This window comes from Alexandromys fortis, unplaced genomic scaffold (genome assembly GCF_014885135.2).
Source record: "Alexandromys fortis isolate MF-2015 unplaced genomic scaffold, M_Fortis_MF-2015_v1.1 scaffold_240, whole genome shotgun sequence".
Taxonomy (NCBI): domain Eukaryota; kingdom Metazoa; phylum Chordata; class Mammalia; order Rodentia; family Cricetidae; genus Alexandromys; species Alexandromys fortis.
Window position 1 is genome coordinate 994,624 of NW_026068133.1, and position 23,232 is coordinate 1,017,855.

Here is a 23,232-nt window from a genome sequence, read left to right on the forward strand (position 1 = left end):
ATGTGCGCACACACACCTGGTACATATACATATGTGCGCACACACCTGGTACATATACATATGTGCGCCCACACACCTGGTGCATATACATATGTGCGCACACACACCTGGTGCATATACATATGTGCACATAAAATAAAAGTAAGCAAAAAATATTTATTTATTTATTTATTTTGGGTTTTCAAGACAGAGTTTCTCTGTATAGCCCTGCTTGTCCTGGAACATATTTTGTAGATCAGGCTGGCCTTAAACTCAGGACAGCCAGGGCTACACAGAGAAACCCTGTCTCCAAAAAAAAAACCAAACAAACAAAAATTTAAAGCTAGAGAGAGAGAGAGAGGGGAGAAGAGGAGTTCAAAGCCATCCTGGTCACCGAAGGTGAGGGGATCATTCTGTGGATACAACCCTTGGCATACAAGCCTGAAGTCCTGAGTTCACATCCCCAGAACCCTACTGAAGCCAGACAGGAAGGATGTATGTGTGTGTGTGTGAAAGAGGAGACGGAAGGGTCGGCTGAAGCACGCAGGCCAGCTTGCCTAGGGAACACGGTGATAAAGAATGTCTCAAACAAGGTGGAAGGGGAGAACCAACACTCACAATCATTCTCAAGGTGACCACCACGTTTGATGCCATGTGCACATGCACACACACATACACACAGAACAACAACAACAACAACAACAATAATAGCCTGGTGTGGTGGCACACGCCTTTAATCCCATACCGAGAGGCAGGCAGATCTCAGTGAATTCATCCCAGCCTGGTCTACAGCGTGAGTTTCTGGCCAGACAAAGTGATACAGTAAGACCGTCTCAAAATGATGCCGATGACGATGTTGATGATGAAAGATTAACTAAGCTGGCATAGTGGTGGCACAAGCTTTTAATCCCAGCACTTGGGAGACAGAAGCAGATGGATTTCTGAGTTCAAAGCCTGCATGGTCTACAGAGTAAGTTCCACAGAAAGAAAGAAAGAAAGAAAGAAAGAAAGAAAGAAAGGAAGGAAGGAAGGAAGGAAGGAAGGAAGGAAGGAAGGAAAGAAAGATTAATTAAAACACAGCCAGACCCAGGCGCAGCAGCATCTGTAACCTAGCATTTTGGAAGAGACAGAAGGAAAATCAGAAATTTATGGTCCATTCTTGGCTTCATAGCAAGTTCTAATCCAGCCTTGGCTATGCAAGACCGCATCTCCAACCAAACAGCAATATATTCTGGTAAGGAGCATTTGTGCCAACTTGTGACTCAGCTCTCAGGAGATTTACATAGTGAAGTACACCACTTGGCTGCAGTGGCTTGAACAACAGTGGCCCTCATAGGCTCATGTATTTGAATGCTTAGTTACCAGGGAGTGGAACTGCTTGGAGAAGGATTAGGAGGTGTGGCCTTGCTGGAGGAAGTGTGTCACTGCAGGTGGGCTTTGAGGTGTCGAAAGCCCATGCCATATCCAGTATGCCTCTTTTTCTCAGCCTGAGGATCCGGATAGAGCTCTCAGCAACTGTTCCAGCATTGTTTGTGCCACCCTGCTCCACACTGTAATGATAATGGACTAAACCTCTGAAACTGTGAGAAGCCCCCAATTTAATGATTCCTTTTATAAGGGCTGCCTTGGTCGTTGTCTTTCTCACAGCAATAGAACAGTGACTAAGACAATGGCTTGGTGGTTAAGACACCTGTTGCTCTTTCAGAAAACCAAAGTTCAGTTCCCAGCATGTGCGAGGAGTGTCTCAAGATATGTGTAGCCCCAGCTCTGGGAGCTCCAGCGCCCTCTTCTGGCCTCTGAAAGCAGCTACATGCACATGCAGACATACACATATACACGTGAATCATTAATAATTATTATAAAGCCTATGGAGAGATGCACACAGCTAATTGGCCGTTTCTCTGCATTTTATTTAAGGGACAGTGAGATAGTCATGAGTCACACAAGAGCCCGTGTGCAACAGAGGACTGTAAGATCGTATCAACTGATGATGTCCTACGTGTGATTTCTCTAGTGGAGCTGCTTTGTGATACTCACATGAGGGCACAATTGCCTAGCAACGCCTTTATCTGAACGGATGTCTATTGTTGGAGACACGTGACTGTCCATCTGCACACGCACATAAGTCAAGAGGACGGAGTCAGAACATGACTTTATTCAGTACACAGTATTTCTTTGTCTAAAGTCAGGGCACTGTCCTAGGCACTAGAGATACAGTATGACCCTTGCAGAGTTACTGCTTCTTGGGGCACAGGTTCTGTGGCAGACAGAATTTATCCCACCGCGATAAAGGTGATGGAGAAGGGAAACATGGGGCGGCTGGGGACTGGGACCTGACGTCCTCTAATGAGGCAAGTCACAGGAGGGATGAGAAGCAAGAGAGAAGGAAGGCACTCCGTGAAAAGATGCCCTGGCAATGGGGGCAGGAAGGGCGAAGGTCCTGGGATTGATGGGCTAGCGCGTCAGCAGAGAGACCAATGTGATAAAAATACGGCTTGAGAGGGAGAGTGAATGGCAGATGGGGTCAGGGAGGGAAAAGGTCAGATCTAGGACCTCACAAACCACAGAGAGAATGATGGTTTTCACTTTCAGCAAGATGGAGCCGTGGGCGGCTTCTAACAGAACAGTGGCCTGAGCTGACTCACATCCCCGCAGGATTCTTCTAGCTGGTGAGTAGGACCTAATTGTAGGGACAATGGGAGGTGACATTGTGGTACGAGTTTCTACAAGTCCAGGGCTGATGCCTTTCTTCTGCTCTCGCCATGTGGCACTTCTTCACCCAGCACCTGGCCTGCTGACTTCTCATGGTTGCAAAGGAGGTGGTTGATGCTAGGCTCCCATCAGGGTGCAGACCCATTTAATCAGGTAGACAGGGCGGAGACAGACCAGGAAAGAGGCAGCTGACGTGCCAGTGTGGAAGAGGGTCCTACGGAGCACTTGGGCACTGTGTGGAAATGCCACCTGGGAGTGTGGATGGCATTCTATGGTGGCTACTCTGGTTTGGGTTGTTTTTAAAGATTTATTTTTATTTAGTTTTTAATATTTATTTTTAAAGGTTCATTTTATTTTGTTTATTTATTTATTTGGTTTTTCAAGACAGGGTTTCTCTGTTTAGCTTTGGTGTCTGTCCTGGAACTAGCTCTTGTGGACCAGGCTGACCTTGAACTCATAGAGATCCTCCTGCCTATACCTCCTGAGTGCTGGGATTACAGGCGTGCACCACCACCACCTGACATTTTTTTTTTTTTTTGAGACAGGGTTTCTCTGTAGCTTTTGGAGCCTGTCCTGGAGCTCACTCTGTAGACCAAGCTGGTCTCCACCTTACAGAGATCCATCTGCCTCTGTCTCCCAAATGCTGTGTTTAAAGGCATGTGCCACCACCACCCAGCTTGTTTTTGTTTTTGAGATAGGACCTTGTGTAGCACAGGCTGTCCTCAAACTCTTATTGTTTTATTTTAATTGTTTATTTATTTGAGACAGGTCTTTTTATGAAGTCTTCGCTGTCCTGGAACTCGCTACGTACACCTACCAGGCTGGTCTGGAACCCAGACTTTCCTGCCTCTGCCTCCAGAGTACTGGGATTAAAGGCATGTGCCACCATGCCCAGCTGTCTTAAAATTCAACGTAGAAAGGACAAATTAACTTTTGATCCTCCTGCGTCCACCTCTCAAGTGTAGGGATAGACGGTGTGTGCCAGGTAGACTGGGTGCCAGGGATGGAGCCCCAGGTTTCATGAAAGCTAAACAAGTTTTCTACCAGCCCAGCACACTGTTCCTTGGTCCTGTTTCTGTTCCTGTGAGGCAAGGCTGGCCTTGAACTCCTGATCTTCCTGCTTCAGCCTCTTCAGAGTGAGGGCTGTTAGAATGGGCCACTAAGCCCAATTAGCTGTGGAGGGCAATCTCCTGTGACCCAAGTTACAACCCTTTCCTGCCTGCTGTGGGGCAGGATGGGAGGCAGGGCAGCCTCAGCCTTCAGGATGGCCGGGCGTCAGGTGGAGGAGAATGGAGGATAGACGCCTCCCAGAGTGTGGGGGGCTCACAGGGGATACAGAGATTTGCAAGGGGAGGGTTGAAGGAGGACTTCATGAAGAGGAGACAAAGAGCAGCCCCAAGCAAAGGTCACTTTTTCTGGTTTCACAATTACTGTCCTATGTGACAGGAATGCTCAAACAGCCTTTAGCAGAGTAGAGCCTTTCATCTGAGGCTGATGGGTAAACCCTGGCTCCAGGGGCCCCCTAAGCTCACCGCTGACGTCCCTTAGACTGGCCAGAGACTGGGGGAGAACTGTCTCTCAGCTTGTCCAGTGACACTCCCCACCCCATCCCTACCAGTATCCCCGGCTAGCTTCTCCAGGCTGAACAGTGGCAGAACCCTCCTTCCCAGCCCCCACCCAGCATTCTTGGGATTTTGTTCCGGGCTGATTTGGCTTGTGAGGACCCTGGAGTAGTCTGTGACCCTAGGCTTTGACCTGTGACCCTCTCTTCCGTCCAGTGGCCCCAGTGGCCTGAGCTCCTTCTCCCTCCTCCACTCACCTGCCCCGAGCCAACCCACGTCTCCTCCCCTCCCCCCAAGGTGGGGAGGGAATGGCGGGGAGAGAAGGAAGAAGGGGGGTGACATTCCTTGGATTCCCTGGATGGGGGGATGTGAGGGAGTCAGGGAGAGCAGAGCAGAGGGAGGGGCTCCCCATCCCCACCCCATCACCAAAGAGGCCTAAGAGGTGAGGAACTGAAAACCCATTAAAGAGAAGATTGACCCGACCAGTTCCAGGCCACTGCTCAGTCAAAGGAGGGACGATTCCCAGCAAGGTGGCTCTAAGGGGAGGGCATCCTAGAGCACCCTGGGAAAAGCCAGTCATGCAGGAGAGACTACAGAAGGAGGCCAACACAGGAAACTAATTGTACCAGGAACCGCTGGTAAACTCCGACAGTTCACAAATCAGAGGCGGTGGGCACCCTTGTAATCCCAGCACTTGGGAAACTGAGGCAGAAGGAATGCTACGAGTTCCAGACTAGCCTGAGCTACATTGTGACACCTGTCTCCAAAAAGAAAACAAACTAGGAAAAAGATCCACCTGCAGCCGGGAGGTAGGGCTGCCATCGTGGAAATGAGTATCAAGGCCCCCGAAGGAGGCCAAGAAGGAAGAGAATGAGGGTCCTCGCGGTGTCCCTCAGATCCCAGCTCTGGGAACCAGCTTGCCTGGTCGGTCGGTCAGGCCCCAGGCCACGGAGGACAGCCGCGGGCGTGGGTTGGATAAAAGCGGCGCGCGCGCGAGGCGGTGCAGGCGGTGCGGAAGGGTCCTTGCGCGCGCGGGTGGGAGGTCCTCTCTGGGCAGTGGGAGGTCTTGGCCTTGCGCCCAGCCTGGGGATGTGGGGGGTGGGGGCGTGTCCCGGGGCGTGGCCTCCGCTGCCAGCCTCACCGCTGCCGAGAGCCTCACCCCGGCTCAGTCACCGCCACCACCGCAGGGAACATGGAGCCCCCAGACGCCCGCGCCGGGCTGCTGTGGCTCGCCCTCCTCCTGGCGGGCCACTCAGGTATGAATTGGGACTGAGGGCAGAGCTGAAACCTGGTGTTGGGTTTTGTGGGGCTGGCCCCCGGGGTCCCCAAGAAGACAAGGGGAACAATCTTCCATCTCCCCAAGGAGTACAATCTAGGGATTCCCCACCATGGAGGAAGGCGGGGAGGCCTTGGGATGTCCCCGATCCGAGAGTTGAGGATACCCCAGCTCTGGAGAAGACACAACCTGAGCCAGCTGTCCCTTCCCGTTTCTCTGGGAACTCTGGAATCTAAGCCCTCGACCCCTAATAACCTTGGGTACCTGGAATCTGGGCTCTGTTCTCCCTGGTCCCTCAGACTCGAGTCCAGCACCGCCCCCCCTCCCCGCCTTCCTGCTTAGTCAAAGTAGCTTCTGCTAGCATACTAAAGAGCAACATCCCAGAGCTGTTCTCTAAGTGATTAAGTTTGCGCTTCCTCGGGGAAACTGGGGACCCCGCGGCTAAAAAGCACTTCCTACAGTGTGGGGTTTCCCCTCAATTCAGAGTCTAGGCTGTCTCTAAAGGACCCACCTCTCTCAGAAAGGGCCGGGAGTACCAAGCCTGGCAGAGAACATGGAACAGTGTTTCCTACTGAAAGGGCCCCTTTCCTGGAGCCCCTGATAAATCCACACACCTGCACGTGGTGAGAAGGGAGGAGGAACAGAGGGGCTCGGGAACACTGGGAACAGGGTGGAAAGGGATAAGGGAGGACAGAGGATATCTATCTGCTTGTTGGCTGTTTGCAGCTCACATCCAGCCCTGGGTACCAGTCTGGCCCCACATCGCTCCCCTGGGACAAGTTGGGGCCAGAGGTGGGTGCCTGGGAACCCAGGCTCCTGGCACAAGCGTAGTATATAGTTGGGAACCCAGGAGTAGGCCTAGGCCAAGCTGGGCGGGGAAGGAATGATGCCAAAATGCCGTCCCAGGGGGTAGATTCCCAGCAAGAACTATGCTACCCACCAGACCCTGATAGGAGTCTAAGACTCAAGCTTCCAGGTCCCTAGGACCCTGAGGTTAATGTTTCCAACATCCAGCCTCCAAAGCCTCAGGCTACTGGGAGTCTAAACTCCAGCCCTTTCTGCCTCAGGACCCAGGCTCACTCCCTGCCCAGGTGACTCACCTTACTCTTTTCAAACTTCTCTTGTAAAGAGATGGGTGGGGGGTGTTGTCAGGGGGCAGGTAGGGGGCTCTGGCGCCAAGCCGGGCAGGTCTCAGCCAGCCTGGCCCTCCCACATTCCTGAAACCTGCCCAGCCCTGTCCCCCCTTGCCACTCCCACACACCCATCCAGCTCCTGGCCCAGCTGCAGCCTGCACCCCAGCCCCCCACACATCAGAGAGCAGAAGGGCCCCCAGGAGCTACCGGAGAAAACAGGAGGGGATGAAGAAATGGAAAACAAAGATGGAGAAAGACCTGTTCTTCAGCCCCAGGCCAGGTCCTGCCCTGGGTGCTAGAGGCCAAAAGGAGAGACAGGCCTGACCCTTCCTTGAGGGGACGTTTGCTATACTAGGAAAAGCAAGACTTTAGCTTAGAGCGCTGAGAAAGGCTTGACCTTAACCCTTACAAGTTGAGAGCCTGGCCTGGTAGCACAGGACTTTAATCCGAGCAGTCAGGAGGCAGAGGCGTGAATTTGAGCCTGGTTCACATAACTCCCAAGTTATACAGAGACACTGATGGGTCCCAGACGTGAGAAGGACCAAGGAGGAAGAGAGTAGCTGCATTTGAGGGAGAAGGTGAGAGCCTGGACTCCTGTCTGAGGGAGGAGGCAAGGGTCTGGACCTCTGTGTCTAAGGGAGGACATGTGGGCTAGATTTTTCCAGTTTGAGAGAGGAGGCTGGGTCTGGAGTGCTCTCCCTGTTAGAAGCACTGGGTAGACATTTGACGCCACACCCACCCTGCAGGCACCCAGGCTGAGGTGCATGTGTCTGTACCCCCGCTGGTGGACGTGTCGCAAGGACATCAGATCACCCTGAACTGCATACTACGGGAGCACCCCGAACATTATGTGCTGGAATGGTTCCTTGTGAGTGCTCTGTGCTGGGAGCTGGGGATGATGTGGGGATGATGTGGGGAGGAGGTAGAGGAGGATCCAGTGGCCTGGTCACATCAGTACCCATCAACTCTTCCTACACAGGATCCCCTGGCGTGTCCAGAAGACCCCACATGGAGCTTTCAAAAGCCACATTTCCATTTACAGACAAACACTTGCCTAGATCTACACCTGCCTAGAATCCCCCAGTGAGGGGTTGGGGGCGTGGCTCGGTGGTAGAGCTCCTGCCTAGAATTTCCCAGTAAGGGGCTAGGGGTGTGGCTCAGTGGTAGAGCCCCTGCCTAGAATCTCCCAGTGAGGAGTTGGGGGTGTGGCTCAGTGGTAGAGCCCCTGCCTAGAGTCCCCCAGTGAGGGGCTGGGGTGTGGCTCAGTGGTAGTGATTGCTTAGTATGTGGAGGCCACCAGGTTCTCACCTTAGGCCCAGAGGAAAAAAAATCTTAGAGGGATTCAGTAGTAAGGGAGGGCTCACAATCCAAGCTAAGACTACCCCTGTTCATACCCACAGGTTGATGCTTCTGGGTCCCGACACCTCCTAGCTTCTGGGGAGCCACAGGGCTCAGAGCTCCGATCCACAATCCACAACTCTCGGGGCCGCAATCCCGCATACGCTCTGGACTCCCACGGGGGGCTGGTGATAAATGATACCCAAGTGGGCGATGAGCGCGACTACGTGTGCGTGGTGAAGGCTGGGCCAATGGGAACCTCGGAGGCCACCTCAAGAGTCCGTGTGTTTAGTGAGTGTCCCCAACACTATCCTGAGTAGTGAGGGTGGAATGTGGGGAGGGTCAGAGAAGGCCCCTCCTGACATGACCATCTCCCCAACAGCAACCCCCGAGCCTACGGAGGTGTTTCCCAACAAAGGAACGCTGTCTGTGTTGGACGAGTCTGCCCAGGAGGTAATGTGTCCTGGAGTCGAGGAGAGACCCAAGACCTTCTTTGTTATTGCTTTGTTTTGTGGTATGGGAGATTGAACTCAGGGCTTTCTTTGTGCACGCCAGGCAGGTACTCCTTGGGTATTTTCCTTGTTTGGTTTTTGTTTTTGTTTGGGAGGGTGACTTTATGTAGCACAGGCTATCCTGAAGCTTTCTGTGTCGCCACTTAGACCTTCCAAGGACTGAGGTCCTAGGCATGTGTCATCGTAGTGTTTTTTTTTTTTTTCCTTCTTGGTTTTGTTTTGTTTGCAACACTGTCTCATAGCCCAGTGTGAACTCAAACCTGCTGTGTGGCTAGGACACTTCTGCTCCCCCAGCCTCTACGATTGATTCAAGTGCTAGGCTTACCCTAGCTGTGGCTTAGGGTTGTGTGAAATGGGGTCTCATGAGGCTCAGGCTGGCCTGGAATTCATTATGTAAACAAGGCTAGTGCCAAACTGATGTTTCTACCTCAGCCTTCTGAGGGCTGGAATTACATTTGTGTGCCGCCACACCTGCTTCAGGTTTTTAATTAATTATTTCACTAATTATTTGTTAATTACGTGCCACAGCGTAAATCAGAGGACAACTTTTGAGGGCCGCTTCCCTCTCTATACCTCTACACGGTTCCAGGGATCTAACGCAGGTCTTCCATCTGCCCCACAAGCACACTTACTGACTGAGCCATCTCATAGGCCTGGGCTCTGGGCTTTTTATTGGGAGGAACTGGAGTCAATGAGATCTGTTTCCTCTCCTGGGGAGAAAGCCCAATGGACATGTCTAAAGGGGAGATCTGGGGAAAAGAGAACCAGACTTCAGAGTCCTGGCACCAAGCCCAGGCCACGCCCATGCCTTTCCCAGATTGCCACCTGCAGCAGCCAGAACGGAAACCCGGTGCCTAACATCACATGGTATCGGAACGGGCAGCAACTGAAAGTGCCCATGGAATTGAACACAAGTGAGCCATCAGGAGCCAAGGGGAATGGGGGTTGGGGTGGTGGCTGGTGGCAGGGGTTAGTCACCTCGTCCTGCTGCCTGACTCTCTCACAGATGGTTACATGACCAGCCGCACCGTCCGAGAGGCCTCGGGCCTGTATTCCTTGACCAGCACCCTCTACCTGAGGCTCCACAAGGAGGATCGGGATGCCAGGTTCTACTGTTCTGCTCAGTACAAGTTGCCCTCAGGTCAGGAAGGCCACCTGGACAGCCCTGCCTTCCAACTCACGCTGCACTGTGAGTCCCCATGACCCCTGGCCCCTGACCCAAGATCCTATCCCAGCAAGGCCCAACTCCCAGACCCGATTCCAATCTGTGTCCTCACCCTACCTTTTCACCTCTTGTCGAAATAATGACGGGATGGGCTGCTGACCTTTGACCTCAGCACCCCAAACAATCATACTGATTCTGACTTCAGTATAGGACCCTGTACCCCATGGGACACTCACCTTCTCCCACAGAATTGGTTCCCCATATGACATCTTGTCTTAAATCTCAAATTGTACAGTGACCAATGACCCTTGAGGCATTCTGTCAATTTACCTAGACCTCTGACCTTTGCTGTGTTCTGAGAATGAGTCTGGACCTCTCAAGTCATCTCAACACTGGAGAAGCTGAGATAAGAATTTAGAGAGTACGAAATCTAGCTGAGCGACAGAGAGGGAGCCTGTCTCAAAAACAAGACAGAAGGAATAGGACATATACACCACACACACACACACACACACACACAACAGAAATCTCAGCTGGACTGTGGTGGCACACGCCTTTAATCCCAGCACTCGGGAGGCAGTGGCAGGCGGATCTCTGTGAGTTCGAGGCCAGCCTGGTCTACAGAGTGGGTTCTAGTACAGCCAGGGCTACCCAGAGAAACCCTGACTCCGAAAAAAAGTAGAACTGACCTTTCCTTTTGACAGATGACCTTACTTCCTATCTTCCCACAGATCCCACAGAGCATGTGGAATTCTGGGTGGGAAGTCCATCCACCACGGAAGGATGGGTGCGTGAGGGTGATGCTGTCCAGCTGCTCTGCCAGGGTGATGGCAGCCCCAGCCTAGAGTACTCCTTTTTCCGCCTGAAGGTAACTCACTCTGTGGTCCCTTTGGATCCCACCTGATTCTGGGTCATACTAACCTCATCAGCCTCTTGCTGATGAGGGAGATGGAACCCAGGACCTGTCTCATGTTACATAACTGTGCTTCCGCTAAACCACAATCCCAGACCTCACAGGGGTGGGGGGATTCTAGACAGGGGCTCTACCACTGAGCTACACCCCAGCCCCTCACAGGGGGATTCTAGGCAGGGGCTCTACCAAAGGACCTCTGACCCTGACTTGAGATGGTTTGGAGACTATACCCACCCAGTGTGACCCCTGACCTTTGGCTTGAACAGGCTCTAGTCAAGTATGACATTGGCTTGGTGACCTCTGACTCCACCCCCAGTTGCCCCCAGAACAATTCCTAATTCTTGCGTCCCATCTACTTTCTCAGAACAACCAGGAGGAACTGCTAAAGGTCAACCTCAAGGGGAACTTGACCCTGGAGGGGGTGCATCGGGACCAGAGTGGCACCTACGGATGCAGAGTGGAGGACTACGATGCTGCCGAGGAAGCACAACTCGTCAAGACGCTAAAGCTGCGTGTGGCCTGTGAGAGCTTTGGCAGGGAGGGAGGGCAGGATGTGGTGAGGCTTCACCAGCTCCTCTCCCTCAGGGTCCCCACCCTGGCTCCTTCCAGAGTCCTAGTTCCAGAGCACACATTTGTCTCTCTCCCCTGTCTGGAACCTGCTGTGCCTCCCCAGTGCTTTATAGAGAAAGATCAATCCCCTTTTAACCATCTGTGTTCCCCAGAACTGAGCGGCTTTGCAATCAACTGACTCCTCCCCCGTGGAGGCCGCAGCTCCAGCACACTGCAGGCTCCTCTCTTCCATACTAACTCCACAGGATTATGCTTGGCTCGACCCCAGTTTCTAAGCAGCTTTTGCATTCACTTGGCTAGGAAGAAAGTGGTCTTTAGTGTGCACGTCTGAGTGCATGTGCACACCTCCTGTGCATGCATGTGTCAAGGCTGGAGGTCAACCTTAGCTGGCGTTACTCAGGGTTGACACTTTAGATTTTGAGAAGGATCTCTTTATCTGCTTGGAGCTCTCCTGTTAAGCTAGACTGTCTGGCCAGCCAGCATGCCCCAGAGATCTTTCTGCCTTTGCTTCCTTAGTCCTAAGAGTTAGCATGCACAGCTACACCGAACCTTTTATGTGGAATCTGGGGCTTCGAGACAGGGGCTCTACCTCTGAGCCATGTCCCCACCCCCTCACTGGGGGATTCTAGGCAGGGGCTCTACCACTGAGCCACACCCAAGCTCCTCACTGGGGGATTCTAGGCAGGGTTCTAGGACTCTGGTCCTCTTGTTTGCCCAGCAAGTACTCTACCTGTTGAATTATTGTGTTTTGTTTTGAGACAGTCTCATGAAGCTAGACTGGCCTTAAACTCACTGTACAGCCACCCCCATTCCCCCCCCCCCAGTAACAGAGACAGAAGGCAAGTGCTGGCCCAATCCCTTTTAATCATGTTAGTGTGTCTTAGAGCAGTAGCACTGATAAAACGGAGGTGGTCGGTGACAGAATTGAGTTCCCTAGAAGTGTTCTCTGCTACCACGTCTGCAGGTAGAGTGTTTATGGAAAGTCTCTTGTGATCTCTGTATTCAGAAGCAAGAATGGGCAGGCGTGAAGTTTAACTGTGGTTTACACAGGTCTAGCAGGACAGGGAAGGGGGTGGCTGACGACACTCCACAGTTGCTTGCAGTTAGCACGATGGAATTGGACCTGTCTGTGTGTTGTGCAGGAAAGGGGGTATGACCTTGGGTGAGGGGCTCCTTGCAGTTGAGGGCATTCCCACCGAGAGCTGACAGCTGAGGGTTGACAGCTGCCAGCCCCCCTTGCAGCAGCTGGGAGAATCAGTTGTTGGTGTTGGAAGCGAGATCCCGAGATCCGGGTGTCCACAGCGGCGGGGGCAGGGAGGCCTCTGAGAGAAGGGGACACATGGGTAGGAAGCTGAAGAATGACGTGAGAAGCTTGCAGAGCCAAAAGCCTCTGCTGCAGGCAGATGGCCTGGTGCACGGGCTTTAGAAATGAACTTGGTATTCTTGAGAAAACTAAACCCAAAAACAAGGTCTCTGTAACTAAGCAGATAGTGTTCAAAGGCTAGGCAGGCTTTTGTAGGCTGGCCTGATTTGTCCATGATGCCCAGGGTACTGGGGAACCATAGCAGGATTTTAAGCCAGAGAGGAAGGAAGATGGCTGGACCAGTGTGTTCTTTGAAAGCATTCCTTGGACTGCTCAGTAGAGGATTGACTGAGATAACCAAAATGAGGAATGGGGCTGGCAAGATGGCTCAGCAAGCCAAGGAGCTTGCTGCCAGGCCCAATGGTCCAAGTTTGGGTCTCACATGAAGGAGGGAGAGAATCATCTGACCTCCGCCCATGTGCCACGGCACTCACGCATGCACGCGTGCACACACAATAATAAAAATACAACTTTTAGGGGCTGGAGAGATGGCTCAGCGGTTAAGAACACTGGCTGCTCTTCCAGAGGACCTGGGTTCAATTCCCAGCACCAATATGGTGGCTCACAACTGCCTGTAGCTTTACACCAATGTACGTAAAATAAAGTTAAATTATTTTAAAAAAAATACAACTTTTAGAAAGTGGGGGATAAGCCAAGCAGTGTAGTGCATGCCATTAATCCCAGCACTGGAGAGACAGGCAGGCCAATCTCTGAGTTTGAGGCCAGCCTGCTCTACACAGTGACTTCCAGAACAGCCAGGGCTACACAGAGATACCCTGTTTTGAAAAACCAAAAAAAGAGAGGAGAAAGAGACAGCGAGGGAAGACTAGTGGAGAGATGGTAAGGACAGGGAGCGGGTCAGGTAAAGGGAAGTAGGGGGAACCTTCTCAGGGCAGACAAATAAAAATCTTAAGTTTTTCTGTAAACAATGTCTTAGATAGCCAAGGTTAGCCTGAAACTCAGATCTTCCTGCCTTGGCTTCCCAAGTGCTGGGATTACAAGCACGGAACCACCAAAACCAGTCAGAATTCTATTGTCTTTTGAGATGCTGGCATTTGAACCTAGGGTCTTTTCCATGTTAGACAAACACTCTACCTCCTGTGTTTATATACAGCTCGAGCCCTTTAAGTTGTCTGATCATTTTAAATTATTCTTACCGTTTACTCGATTGTGCATCTGTGCACATGGAAGTCAGAGGACAGCTTACAGGAGCTTTTCATCCCCTTCCACCATGTGGGTCTAGAGGACCGGTGTCAGCAGGAGTCTAGCTAGTGAGCCTTCTTGCTGGTACAAACTCATCAAGTTTGTATGGAGGTGGAATGAGGGTGGTACAGAGGAGCAGACATTTGAGCTTAAATTAAACAAAAGCTTGAGATAGAGAACTGGAGGCACAGCACTGAAGCAGAGCCCCTGCCTAGAATCCCCCAGTGAGGGGCTGGGGGTGTGGCCCAGTGGTTCGAGCACTTGCCTTGCTCGTGGCATCCTCAGTACTGCAAAGCCTCAGATAGTAGGTCAGATAGTGCACTCTTCAGAGCTGTTCTCCTAGTGCTGACTGCAGGGCCTGAATGGAAAGTAAAGTTGCTACGGTACTGAGTAGAATTAGAAAGAACAACAAGGTGTTGTCTGCCCCTGATCGCTCTCTAGAGGCCCTTGCTGAGTGGACAAGGGCTGGGGAATGTGAGCATGTTTCTCCCCTGCAGACCTGGATCCCCTGGAGCTGAGCGTGCCCGAGGAACTCTTCGTCTTCCTGAACAGCAGTGACACGGTGGTGCACTGCTCCGCCAGAGGTCTGCCTGCTCCTACTGTGCGCTGGACCAAGGTGACAGAAGGAAGGCGCTGTGGGGCCTCGGCTGCTCCGCCTCAGCCTCTCAACCTCATGGTCCTCCCCGGCTTTCTTCGTGTCCCTGCCCTAGGATTCTGTGACCCTCGCATATGGTCCCACGCTGGCTCTCGATGCTGTTACCTTCGACTCTGCTGGCAGCTACACATGTGAGGCCTCTACCCCCACAGTCCCCCTCCTGAGCCGGACACAGAGTTTCCAGCTGGTGGTTCAAGGTTTGGATTGTTGGGCGCCTTATGTGGGGGCAGTGTCTCTCTTTTGTTGTGTCTGCATGTGTGGTGTTTGTAGCTAGTCGTGTGTGTCTGTGTGTGCGTGTATGTGCATGCCTGATGCCAGAAGTCGACCCTGAGTGTCTTCCTCTATCCCTGTCTTAATTTTTGTTGGGGGAAGGCGTGGTGCAGGGGCGTGTGTTGTGAGACAGGGTTTCTCTGTATAGCCCAGCCTGTCCTGGGACTCACTTTGTAGACCAGGCTGGCCTCGAACTCACAGATATCCGCCTGCCTCTGCATCTGGAGTGCTGCGGTACAAGGTGTGCGCCGCTGCACACAGTTGTATTTTTTTGTGTCTATTTATTTTGGGAGTACAGTTTGTGGTGGCGGGAGAACACCCCGTCGATTGCAAGGAAGGAACTCTGGTTGTCAGGCTTGGCAAGGTGCACTTTTGCGTGCCGAGCCATCCTGCCATCACCCTCCGCCATCTTCTTGAGACCTGGAGCTCATTGATTGGCTGCTTAGGAGACTCCAGAAGTCCTCCTGTCCCTGCAGTCCTCCCACCCCAGTGCTGGGGTCCTAACTGTACACTGCTGTACCCATTTTTATGTGGGTGCCAGGGAGTGAACTCCGGTCCTGAAACTTGTGTAGCAAGCACTTGGTCTGCTGAGCCATCTCCCAGTCCCTTCTCTATTTTCTCCTAGTTCCACTCCTGTCTCTCTCCTTTCCCTGGCAGTCTGCCTCCCCTTCACTCTCTGCTCCCCACCGCCCACAGGGACACCAGAGTTAAAACCAAATGAGATAAAGCCCGTATCGGGGAACAGCTGGATGGAAGGAGACGAAGTCACGCTGGTCTGCTCCGCCCAAGGCTACCCAGAACCCAAACTCACCTGGAGCCAGCCAGGCGATACTGTAAGGGACATGCCTTGCCACTCTGAGCTTACCCCAAGTTCCACAGGGGACCCTGACCCTCATCGATCCAAGCTTCATAGCCCCTATACTCCACCTCAGCCTACACCCCCAGCCCTTGACCCCCAAGGGGCCTGGCCTGACCCGAGCCTCCACAGCCAGCAGAGCCTCCCTTTGAGGGCAAAGGCTGGATGAGCAGCTCGCTGACGGTGAAAGTGACCAGCGCCCTGAGCCGAGAGGGCGTGTCCTGTGAGGCATCTAACGTCCATGGCAAGAGAAGCCATGTCTTCCATTTTGGCTCTGGTGGGTAACCAGGAGGGGAGCAACTGGGTAGACACGCAGGCGCCCTGATCTAGGGAGCCTAGTACCTCTTTGTTGTCTCCTCGCAGTGGCCCCTCAGACTGCCCAGGCTGGAGTGGCTGTCATGGCTGTAGCCGTCAGCGTAGGCCTCCTACTGCTTGTGGTTGCTGCTTTTTACTGCATGCGACGCAAGGGGCGCCCCAGCTGCTGCCGGCGAAAGGAGAAGGGGGCTCCGTAAGTATTTGCAGGCTTCCAGTCCTTCTGCAACCATAGCCCTGACCTGTCCTCAGCCAAGCCCTCCAGCTCTGCTGCAAAAGGAGTCCCAAACCCATCAGCTACCTGCCCTCCCCCACCTATCTTCACCCCTCGCCAACCCAAGGATGGCCTTGCCTTCCACCCAGAATCCCACCCAGAGCCCCCTGAAGTCTCCTTAGTCAGACCTAGTCTGTCTCCATCCGTCATCCCCTGTTACAGGCCTCTATCTTTAGCTCCAGTCTTTCATTCTGTCTGAAGTTTTGGAGCTGGGACCCAGACTTTACATCAAACAAAGCCTTGCTCCTGAGCCACGCTCCTAGCAGGGCAATGGTGGTGCAAAGTCTTTTTCATCCCAGCGCTCAGGAGGCAGAGGCAGGCGATCTCTGTGAGTTGGAAGCCAGGGAAACACAGAGAAACCCTGTCTTCAAAAGCCAAAAGAAAAGAAAATGCCCTACAGACTTGATCTTAGGAAGCATTTTCTCAGCCGAGGAATAACTAGCCTATGTTAAATTGACATAAAACTAACCAGCACATGGGGGAGGGGGGATCCAGGGAGTTGCTCTACCACTAAGCCATCACCTGGAGATTCTAGGCAGGTTCTTTACACGCATCCCTGTCCCTTTTGGACTATTCTGTGACAAGGTTACATTGAGTTGTCCAGGTTGGCCTTGAACTTTCAGTCCTCTTGCTTTAACTTCCCAAGGCTGGGCTTAGAGCCCTGGGCTGCAAAGCCCAACTTGTCTCCAGTCTAGACTTTGTCCTTCCAAAGTCCCACACAGGGCTTTCCACACCAGTGCTAGTCACACCCTGACCTGCTCCTTAAAGTCACACTTCCAGTGGCGGTCTGTCTTTCTCCGTCATAGCTACATGCCCACAACCCATGTCTGTGTTTACCTCAAACCCCACGTCCTGTGCGCGGTCCTATCTTACCTCATCTCTAACCTCCTATAGCATCCTCAGCTTCTGCCCATAACTGTCCAGGCCTCTCTCTAAAGTTAACCTTGCTTCTAGCCCATCTACAACCTCAGCAACCCTTCCCTTCGCTCCTACCACCAAACCCACTGCCATTGCCACCCCGACCCCACTCCCAGTTCCGATTTCGAGCAGTGATCTTTCCATGATGCCACTGTCCTCCCCCAGGCCAGCCAGGGAACCAGAGCTGAGCCACTCTGGCTCAGATCGTCCAGAGCAGACAGGCCTTCTTATGGGTGGGCCCTCCGGAGGAGGCAGAGGTGGCGGCGGGGGATTCGGAGATGAGGTGAGTGATGGCCTGGGTGTCCATTGAGGAAGCAACTGAGCACAGGGCCAGTCTTGTGGGCTCAGGCTGAGCTACAGGTTCTGTCACCAGTGCTGAGGCTGAGGACCTCCCAGAGGCTGTCTCTGGATCTGGAACTTTGGGCATCATCGGAGGACCGGCTCTGCGCACACGCCTCCACCTCCTTCCTCCTTCAGTCTCGGCCCTCCCTTCCTTCCTCTGCCTGCTGGGCAGGGACCCACAGTGGCCAGCAGCCTCAGGGAGGGAAAAAGGGAGGGTGGGGGAGGGCTGAGAGGGGGCCTTCCTCCAGGGAATGTAACTCTCCCAGGCACCAGAATAGCTCCTGGAGCCAAGCCCAGGGACCGGCCTGGGACAAGGCGCTGAGGGTCGGCAGGCCGGGACTATTTTTACCTCCTGTCTCCCTTGCTGGGCACTGCCCCCCACCTGATACCCTGCTGTGTAGTCTGACACTGGAGTCCCCAACCCATCCCATCCCTGCCCCTCGCCCCAGCCCCTCATCATGGACACTGGATTCTTAAATAAATGCTGCCTGTCACGTGGATACCTTCCTACGACCAGATCCTCTTCTGGGGAAGGGGAGGGGGTAAAGGGGAAGGGAGGATGCAGGCCATTGTCCCCTCCTACTACTGCTGGCTGTCTGCCTCCTCACACACCCTCAGGAAAAGCCTGATGTCAAGGAGAACGCAAGAGACAGAAGCTAAGAGAGAGTGAGAGACAGATAGCATGGGATGAGACAACTAGCTGGTGTTGGAAGAGCCCCGCCAGGGGTCCACGGACTAGCCTGGACACTGGACCAGTGCCCAGTGCCTGCTTAGGGGTGAGGTCCTTATCCCCTTAAGGAAAAATTCCTAGAGTCCCTAGGGAGCTAAAACTAAGGCTAGAAAAATCCTTTCCCCCTCCTGGAGGAGCTAGGGGCTCCCTGGGGAAGCAGGGGTCACAGGAGGAATGCAAAAGGGACCTGGGGCAGTGCTGAAACTGACAGGCTTTCTAAGGTCCAAACAGGAAGGGTGGGCGAGGACAGAGGCCTGGCACGGTGACCTGTGCTGGTTATTTGAGCAATCGGGATGCTGAGGTGATTGGGTTGTGACTACACAGCGAGTCCCAAGCTGGGGGACCACAGAGCGAGATTGTCACAAAATAACTGGGGTCAGGCGTCTTAGTGAGCAAGGTCACTTTCTGCCAACCCTCATGACTTCAATTGAGTCGTATAGCCCAGGCTGGCTTCGAACTAACACTGAGTAGCTGAAGATGACCCTAAAATCCACGTCCCCCTGCCTTTACTTCACAAGTTCTAGGATTACAAGAGAGTGCCACCACTATTTTACTTTTTTTTTTTATTTTTTTGACAGAGTTTCTTTGTGTAGACCTGGCTGTCCTGGCACTCGCTCTGTAGACCAGGCTGGCCTTGAATTCAGAGATCCACCTGCTTCTACCTCCTGAGTTCTGGGACTAAAGCCATGCACCAACACTGCCCAGAAGTTCACATTTTTAATACAGTAGACACCTTCCCCTTGAGACAAGGAATTTGTCCCAAGATCCCACTGAATTGCAGAAACAGACATCACCAAGCATTCTGTACACCGTTTTTCTCTTATACACATGTGCTTCTGATGAATCTCACTTTATAGCCCAAGTCAGGATGAAATTCATAGCTACTGAGAAAGCCAAGTGTGGGTCACATTTATTTATAATCCCAGCACTCAGGAAGCTGAGGCAGGAGGATGGCCATTAGTTCAAGCCCCTCCTGGGCTACAGTGTGAAAAGCCTGACTTATGGAAAGAAAGACTAGAAAGAAAAGTGAACAATCATTAGTAAAACGGAAGGCCGAGGAGATGGCTCAGTCAATAAACTTTTGCAAGCATAAGAATGAGTTCAATCCATAAATCCCCATATAAAAAGCTGAACAAATCCCAGTGCTTCAGAAACAGAGACTGGCTTGCTGGCCAGTTAGTCCAGCCTGTTTGGCAAGATTTCAGACCAGTGAGAGACCCTGTTTCAAAAAAAAAAAAAAAGGTTGGGGCTAGGCAGATGGCTCAATGGTTAACTCACAACCACCTGTAACTTCAGCTCCAGGGGATATGGCGCCCTCTTCTGGCTTCCGCGGTCACCTGCACTCATGTGTACATACCCACACATAGACACATGCATATAATTAAAAGTAAAATATATTTGTTTGCCATAGCTGCCAGGTCCCCTGGAACCATAGTTACAGACAGTTATGAGCTGCTATGTGGGTGCTTGGAATTGAACCTGGGTCCTCTGGAAGAGTAGTCAGTGCTCTTAACCCCTGAGCCATATCTCCAGCCAGTAAAATATCTTTTCGAAAGGTTGATAGTGGCTGAGGAACATCTGAGGTTGTCCTCTGGCTTCCACACTCACACTTCACACACGTACACAATCACACACACACATGCATATGCACACTAAATAGAATAAATATAGCAACATAAAGTATGACATTGTTAAAAATTGCTGTTTAAAATAAAAGTTATTTTAAACTTAGGAATTACTTATATCTGGAATGTTCTGCTGATCACTTTTGAACTAAGGCTGGCCATGGAAAGTGAAACTGGATTAGGGGAGGACACCTCCTGTCAACAGATACCAGGATTTGTTCCTGTCCCCGCTCCCACCTCCCTGTCCCTGTTGGTAGAGCTCTTTTGTCCTCTGTGGCAGAGTGGAAGATGGCAGTTTTGTCTGTTTGCTGTATTTGCTGGCTTGCTTGTTTATGACAGGGCTTCAAGTGGCCCGAGCTGGCCAGACTCTATCCTCCTCCCTCCCACAGTAGAATGCTGGGACAGACAGACAAAGGAAGGCTGGTGAGCTGCCCAGTATGAGAGGGGCTTGTCCTCACATCCCACTTAGTGGAAGGAGAACCTCCTCATACAAGCTGCCTTCTGCCTTCTACACAAGCATCAGAGCGTGAGCACACACAATACTAAACAATAAACAAATATGGGGGTGACATTTTTATTTAAATCCAGACAGGCATGGTGGTTCACGCCTGTATCCTCTTTTTTTTTTTTTTTTTTTTTTTTTTTTTTTTTTTTTTTTTTTTTTTTTTTTTTTTTTTTTTTTGTCCGAGACAGGGTTTCTCTGTGTAGCTTTGGTTCCTGTCCTAGCACTAGCTCTGTAGTCCAGGCTGGCCTCGAACTCATAGAGATCTGCCTGTCTCTGCTTCCCAAGGGCTGGAATTAAAGGCACGAAGCGGTGCCACCACCCAGCTCACAACTGTATTCTCAGCAGGACACTGAGGCAGGAGGATTGCTGCAACATTGAGCTCAGCCAAGGCTGTGCTGTAAGACTCAGTCTTAGGAGAAAACAAAACAAAAAAAAAAACAAACACAGTGGCCCGCACTCTGTGGAGTGCAGAATCAAGCATCTGAGAGGCAGAAGCAGGCAGTTTACTACAAACCTGAGGTTAGCCTGGGGCTATAACTGGAGTTCCTTGGAGTTCCAAGCCAGGCATGGCTACCGATTAAGGCCCTATCTGAAAAGTAACCCCCCTCCCAAATAAATTTTAAAAGTTAGATGTATAACCGGTAAGATCAAAGGCAAACTATCTCAGGCACAGTTGGATCCAGGAGATCAAATCTACTTCCATGGCTGATGGGGCCAGGCAAGGGCTCAAATGCTGTATTTGATCAAAGGTGGGTGGCTGCGGCTTCCTCTGCATCCAAGAGCAGGGTTGCTAGGCAGGTAAATGACTTGGAACAGGAAGCCTTTGGCTTTGGGCCTAGCAGGCTGCTACTTTAGAGTGAGGTACTACCTCTGGGACTCCTTGACCCTGGAGACTGACTCCACAGGCATGAGACCCACCCAGTCCTTTGTCAACAAACCAAGCTGATCTTAAACAAGTCTTGAGTCTGCCTCATGGGCAAGTAATCTCCACACTCCAGCCTGCCTTCCTTCCTGAGCCGGCCCTGCCCACAAAGACCAGCCAGCAGAAAGCCCAGCCCTCTTGGTGGCCATCCAGAAGAGCAGGTGCAAAGGGAAAAAAAAGACTGTCGGACACACGGACTCTTTGACTCACGGGAGAGGGCGGGAGGCAGGATCTTTAGCTGGCCTTGAGAAAGCCAGACATGGTCGGCAAGGTAAAAGCTCTACCAATCTTAGTTTGGGTTCTGGAACCATGATAGATGGAGAGGATCAATTCCCTAAATCTGACCTCCTAACATGCGGAGGGTGCGGAACTCATGATCAGGACCTGTAAGATGGCTCAACAGGTAAAGGTACCTGCTACCAAGCCTGATGACCTGAGTTCAATCTCTGGAGATTTACAAGTTTGAAGGAGAGAACTGACTCCTGAAACTTGTTCACATGTTATAGCACTTAGGCCCCTCCCAAACAAAAAATTTAAAGTATACACATGCACACGCACGCATGCACACTCACACACGTGCATGACTCACACATGCACACATACACGCACACAAGTACACACACATGCACACACGCGCACGCGCACACACAGGTGCAAGCGCACACACATACACACACATGCACACGTGCCACACACGCACGCACACAAATGCCATTGATGACCAAGCGGTTAAGCGCATCTGTGGTTCTTGCAGAAGACTGGGATTGCTTCTCAGACCCACACAGTAGTTTACAACTCTCCGTAACTCCAGTTCCAGGGGCCCTGATGTACTCTTCTGGCATGTAGGCAAAACACTCTTATACATAAAATTAAATAGATCTCAAAACAGGAAAAAGTCATCAAGGTTCTGTGCACGGTGACCTACGCTCTTAATCCCAGCACTTAGAGGTGGGGGCGGGTATCCTTGTGAGTTCAAGGCCACTCTGGTCTACAAAGAGAATTCCAGGGAACCCAGGGCTACAGAGTTAGACTTTGTCTGGGGGGAGGGGCGGGAGTCACTGAGATCTAGACTGCATTTATTCTGTCCTCACACACACTGGTTCCTAGCCAGAGGCGGCGTCTGGAGGTCCAGGTTCATGCTTCATCCTGCTATTTCTTGGCTGGTGCTTTGAAAAGGTTCTGTGCCTCAGTTTACCTTTCACCAGTGGGGATCATTACAATACTGTCCCCTTATTAGGATACTTGTTTTGCTCTTTTATAAGACAGAGTCCCTCTACATAGCCCTGGCTGATTGGGACTGACTCTGTAGACCAGGCTGGCCTGGAACACAGAGAAATCCTCCTGCCTCTGCCTCCTGAGTGCTGGGATTAAAGGTGTTCGGCACCATGCTCAACCTTTCCTGAGATTCTTGTGAGCGATGAACAAAAACAAAGGGATTTTGCAGAGTGTCCATCCTGGATCTGCCTTTTTCTAACTCTGACTTTGGGACCGAGTCATTTCCTTTCCCAGTGACTCGGTTTCTCTACCTCCCCCAAGTTTTGATGGGGGCGTTTGCAGCAGGCTGAGTTGAGTGCCTCACAGACAGAAAAGGTTAAGGCCCTTTGTTAATAGTTCTGTTAAAGGGATAAGGTGGCAGCCCAGATTGGAGACTGCTAGCTAGCTCAGCTCACAGTTCAATCCCGAATGCTCCACGAGGCCAGGAGCCAGGAGCGACCACCTACATCAGTGCAGCCAGCCTTGTCACCCACAGCTACATAGATAGTTGGAAGCCACCCTGAACTACATGGGACTCTTGTCTCACGAAACAAAACCAAGGTGGGTGGAACGAATGGCTGGGCAGGTAAAGGAATTTGCCACCAAACCTGACCTTCAGAGTTGGGGCTCCGGCACCCACCTGATGGAAGAACCACTCAAAACAAGCTGTCCTCTAACCTTCAGCAGCAGGCATAGCCTGCCAGAACACAAAATAACAAGCAAACAAACAAATAGTATCCGTAACAAGTAGGTCAGAGCCACCTCCCCTCCTTGGGCAGTGCCACCTGGGAGAGGGAGTCCAGGAATGTGACAGGCTGGAGAAGGGACCCTATCCCAGTCCAG

General features: G+C 52.0%; 1 protein-coding gene across 1 annotated transcript; it reads left to right on the forward strand.

Annotated features, from left to right (window-relative positions):
* Window positions 1–5,352: 5,352 nt before the first annotated feature.
* On the forward strand, window positions 5,353–17,853 carry Bcam (basal cell adhesion molecule (Lutheran blood group)). Its single transcript, XM_050126332.1, has 15 exons — window positions 5,353–5,509; window positions 7,409–7,530; window positions 8,063–8,291; window positions 8,383–8,453; window positions 9,330–9,426; window positions 9,519–9,701; window positions 10,409–10,545; window positions 10,955–11,111; window positions 14,224–14,342; window positions 14,437–14,578; window positions 15,348–15,484; window positions 15,640–15,784; window positions 15,871–16,015; window positions 17,177–17,294; window positions 17,385–17,853. The coding sequence occupies exons 1-15, from the start codon at window positions 5,446–5,448 to the stop codon at window positions 17,388–17,390; spliced, it is 1,872 nt and encodes a 623-aa protein (XP_049982289.1). The 5' UTR covers window positions 5,353–5,445; the 3' UTR covers window positions 17,391–17,853.
* Window positions 17,854–23,232: the final 5,379 nt, after the last annotated feature.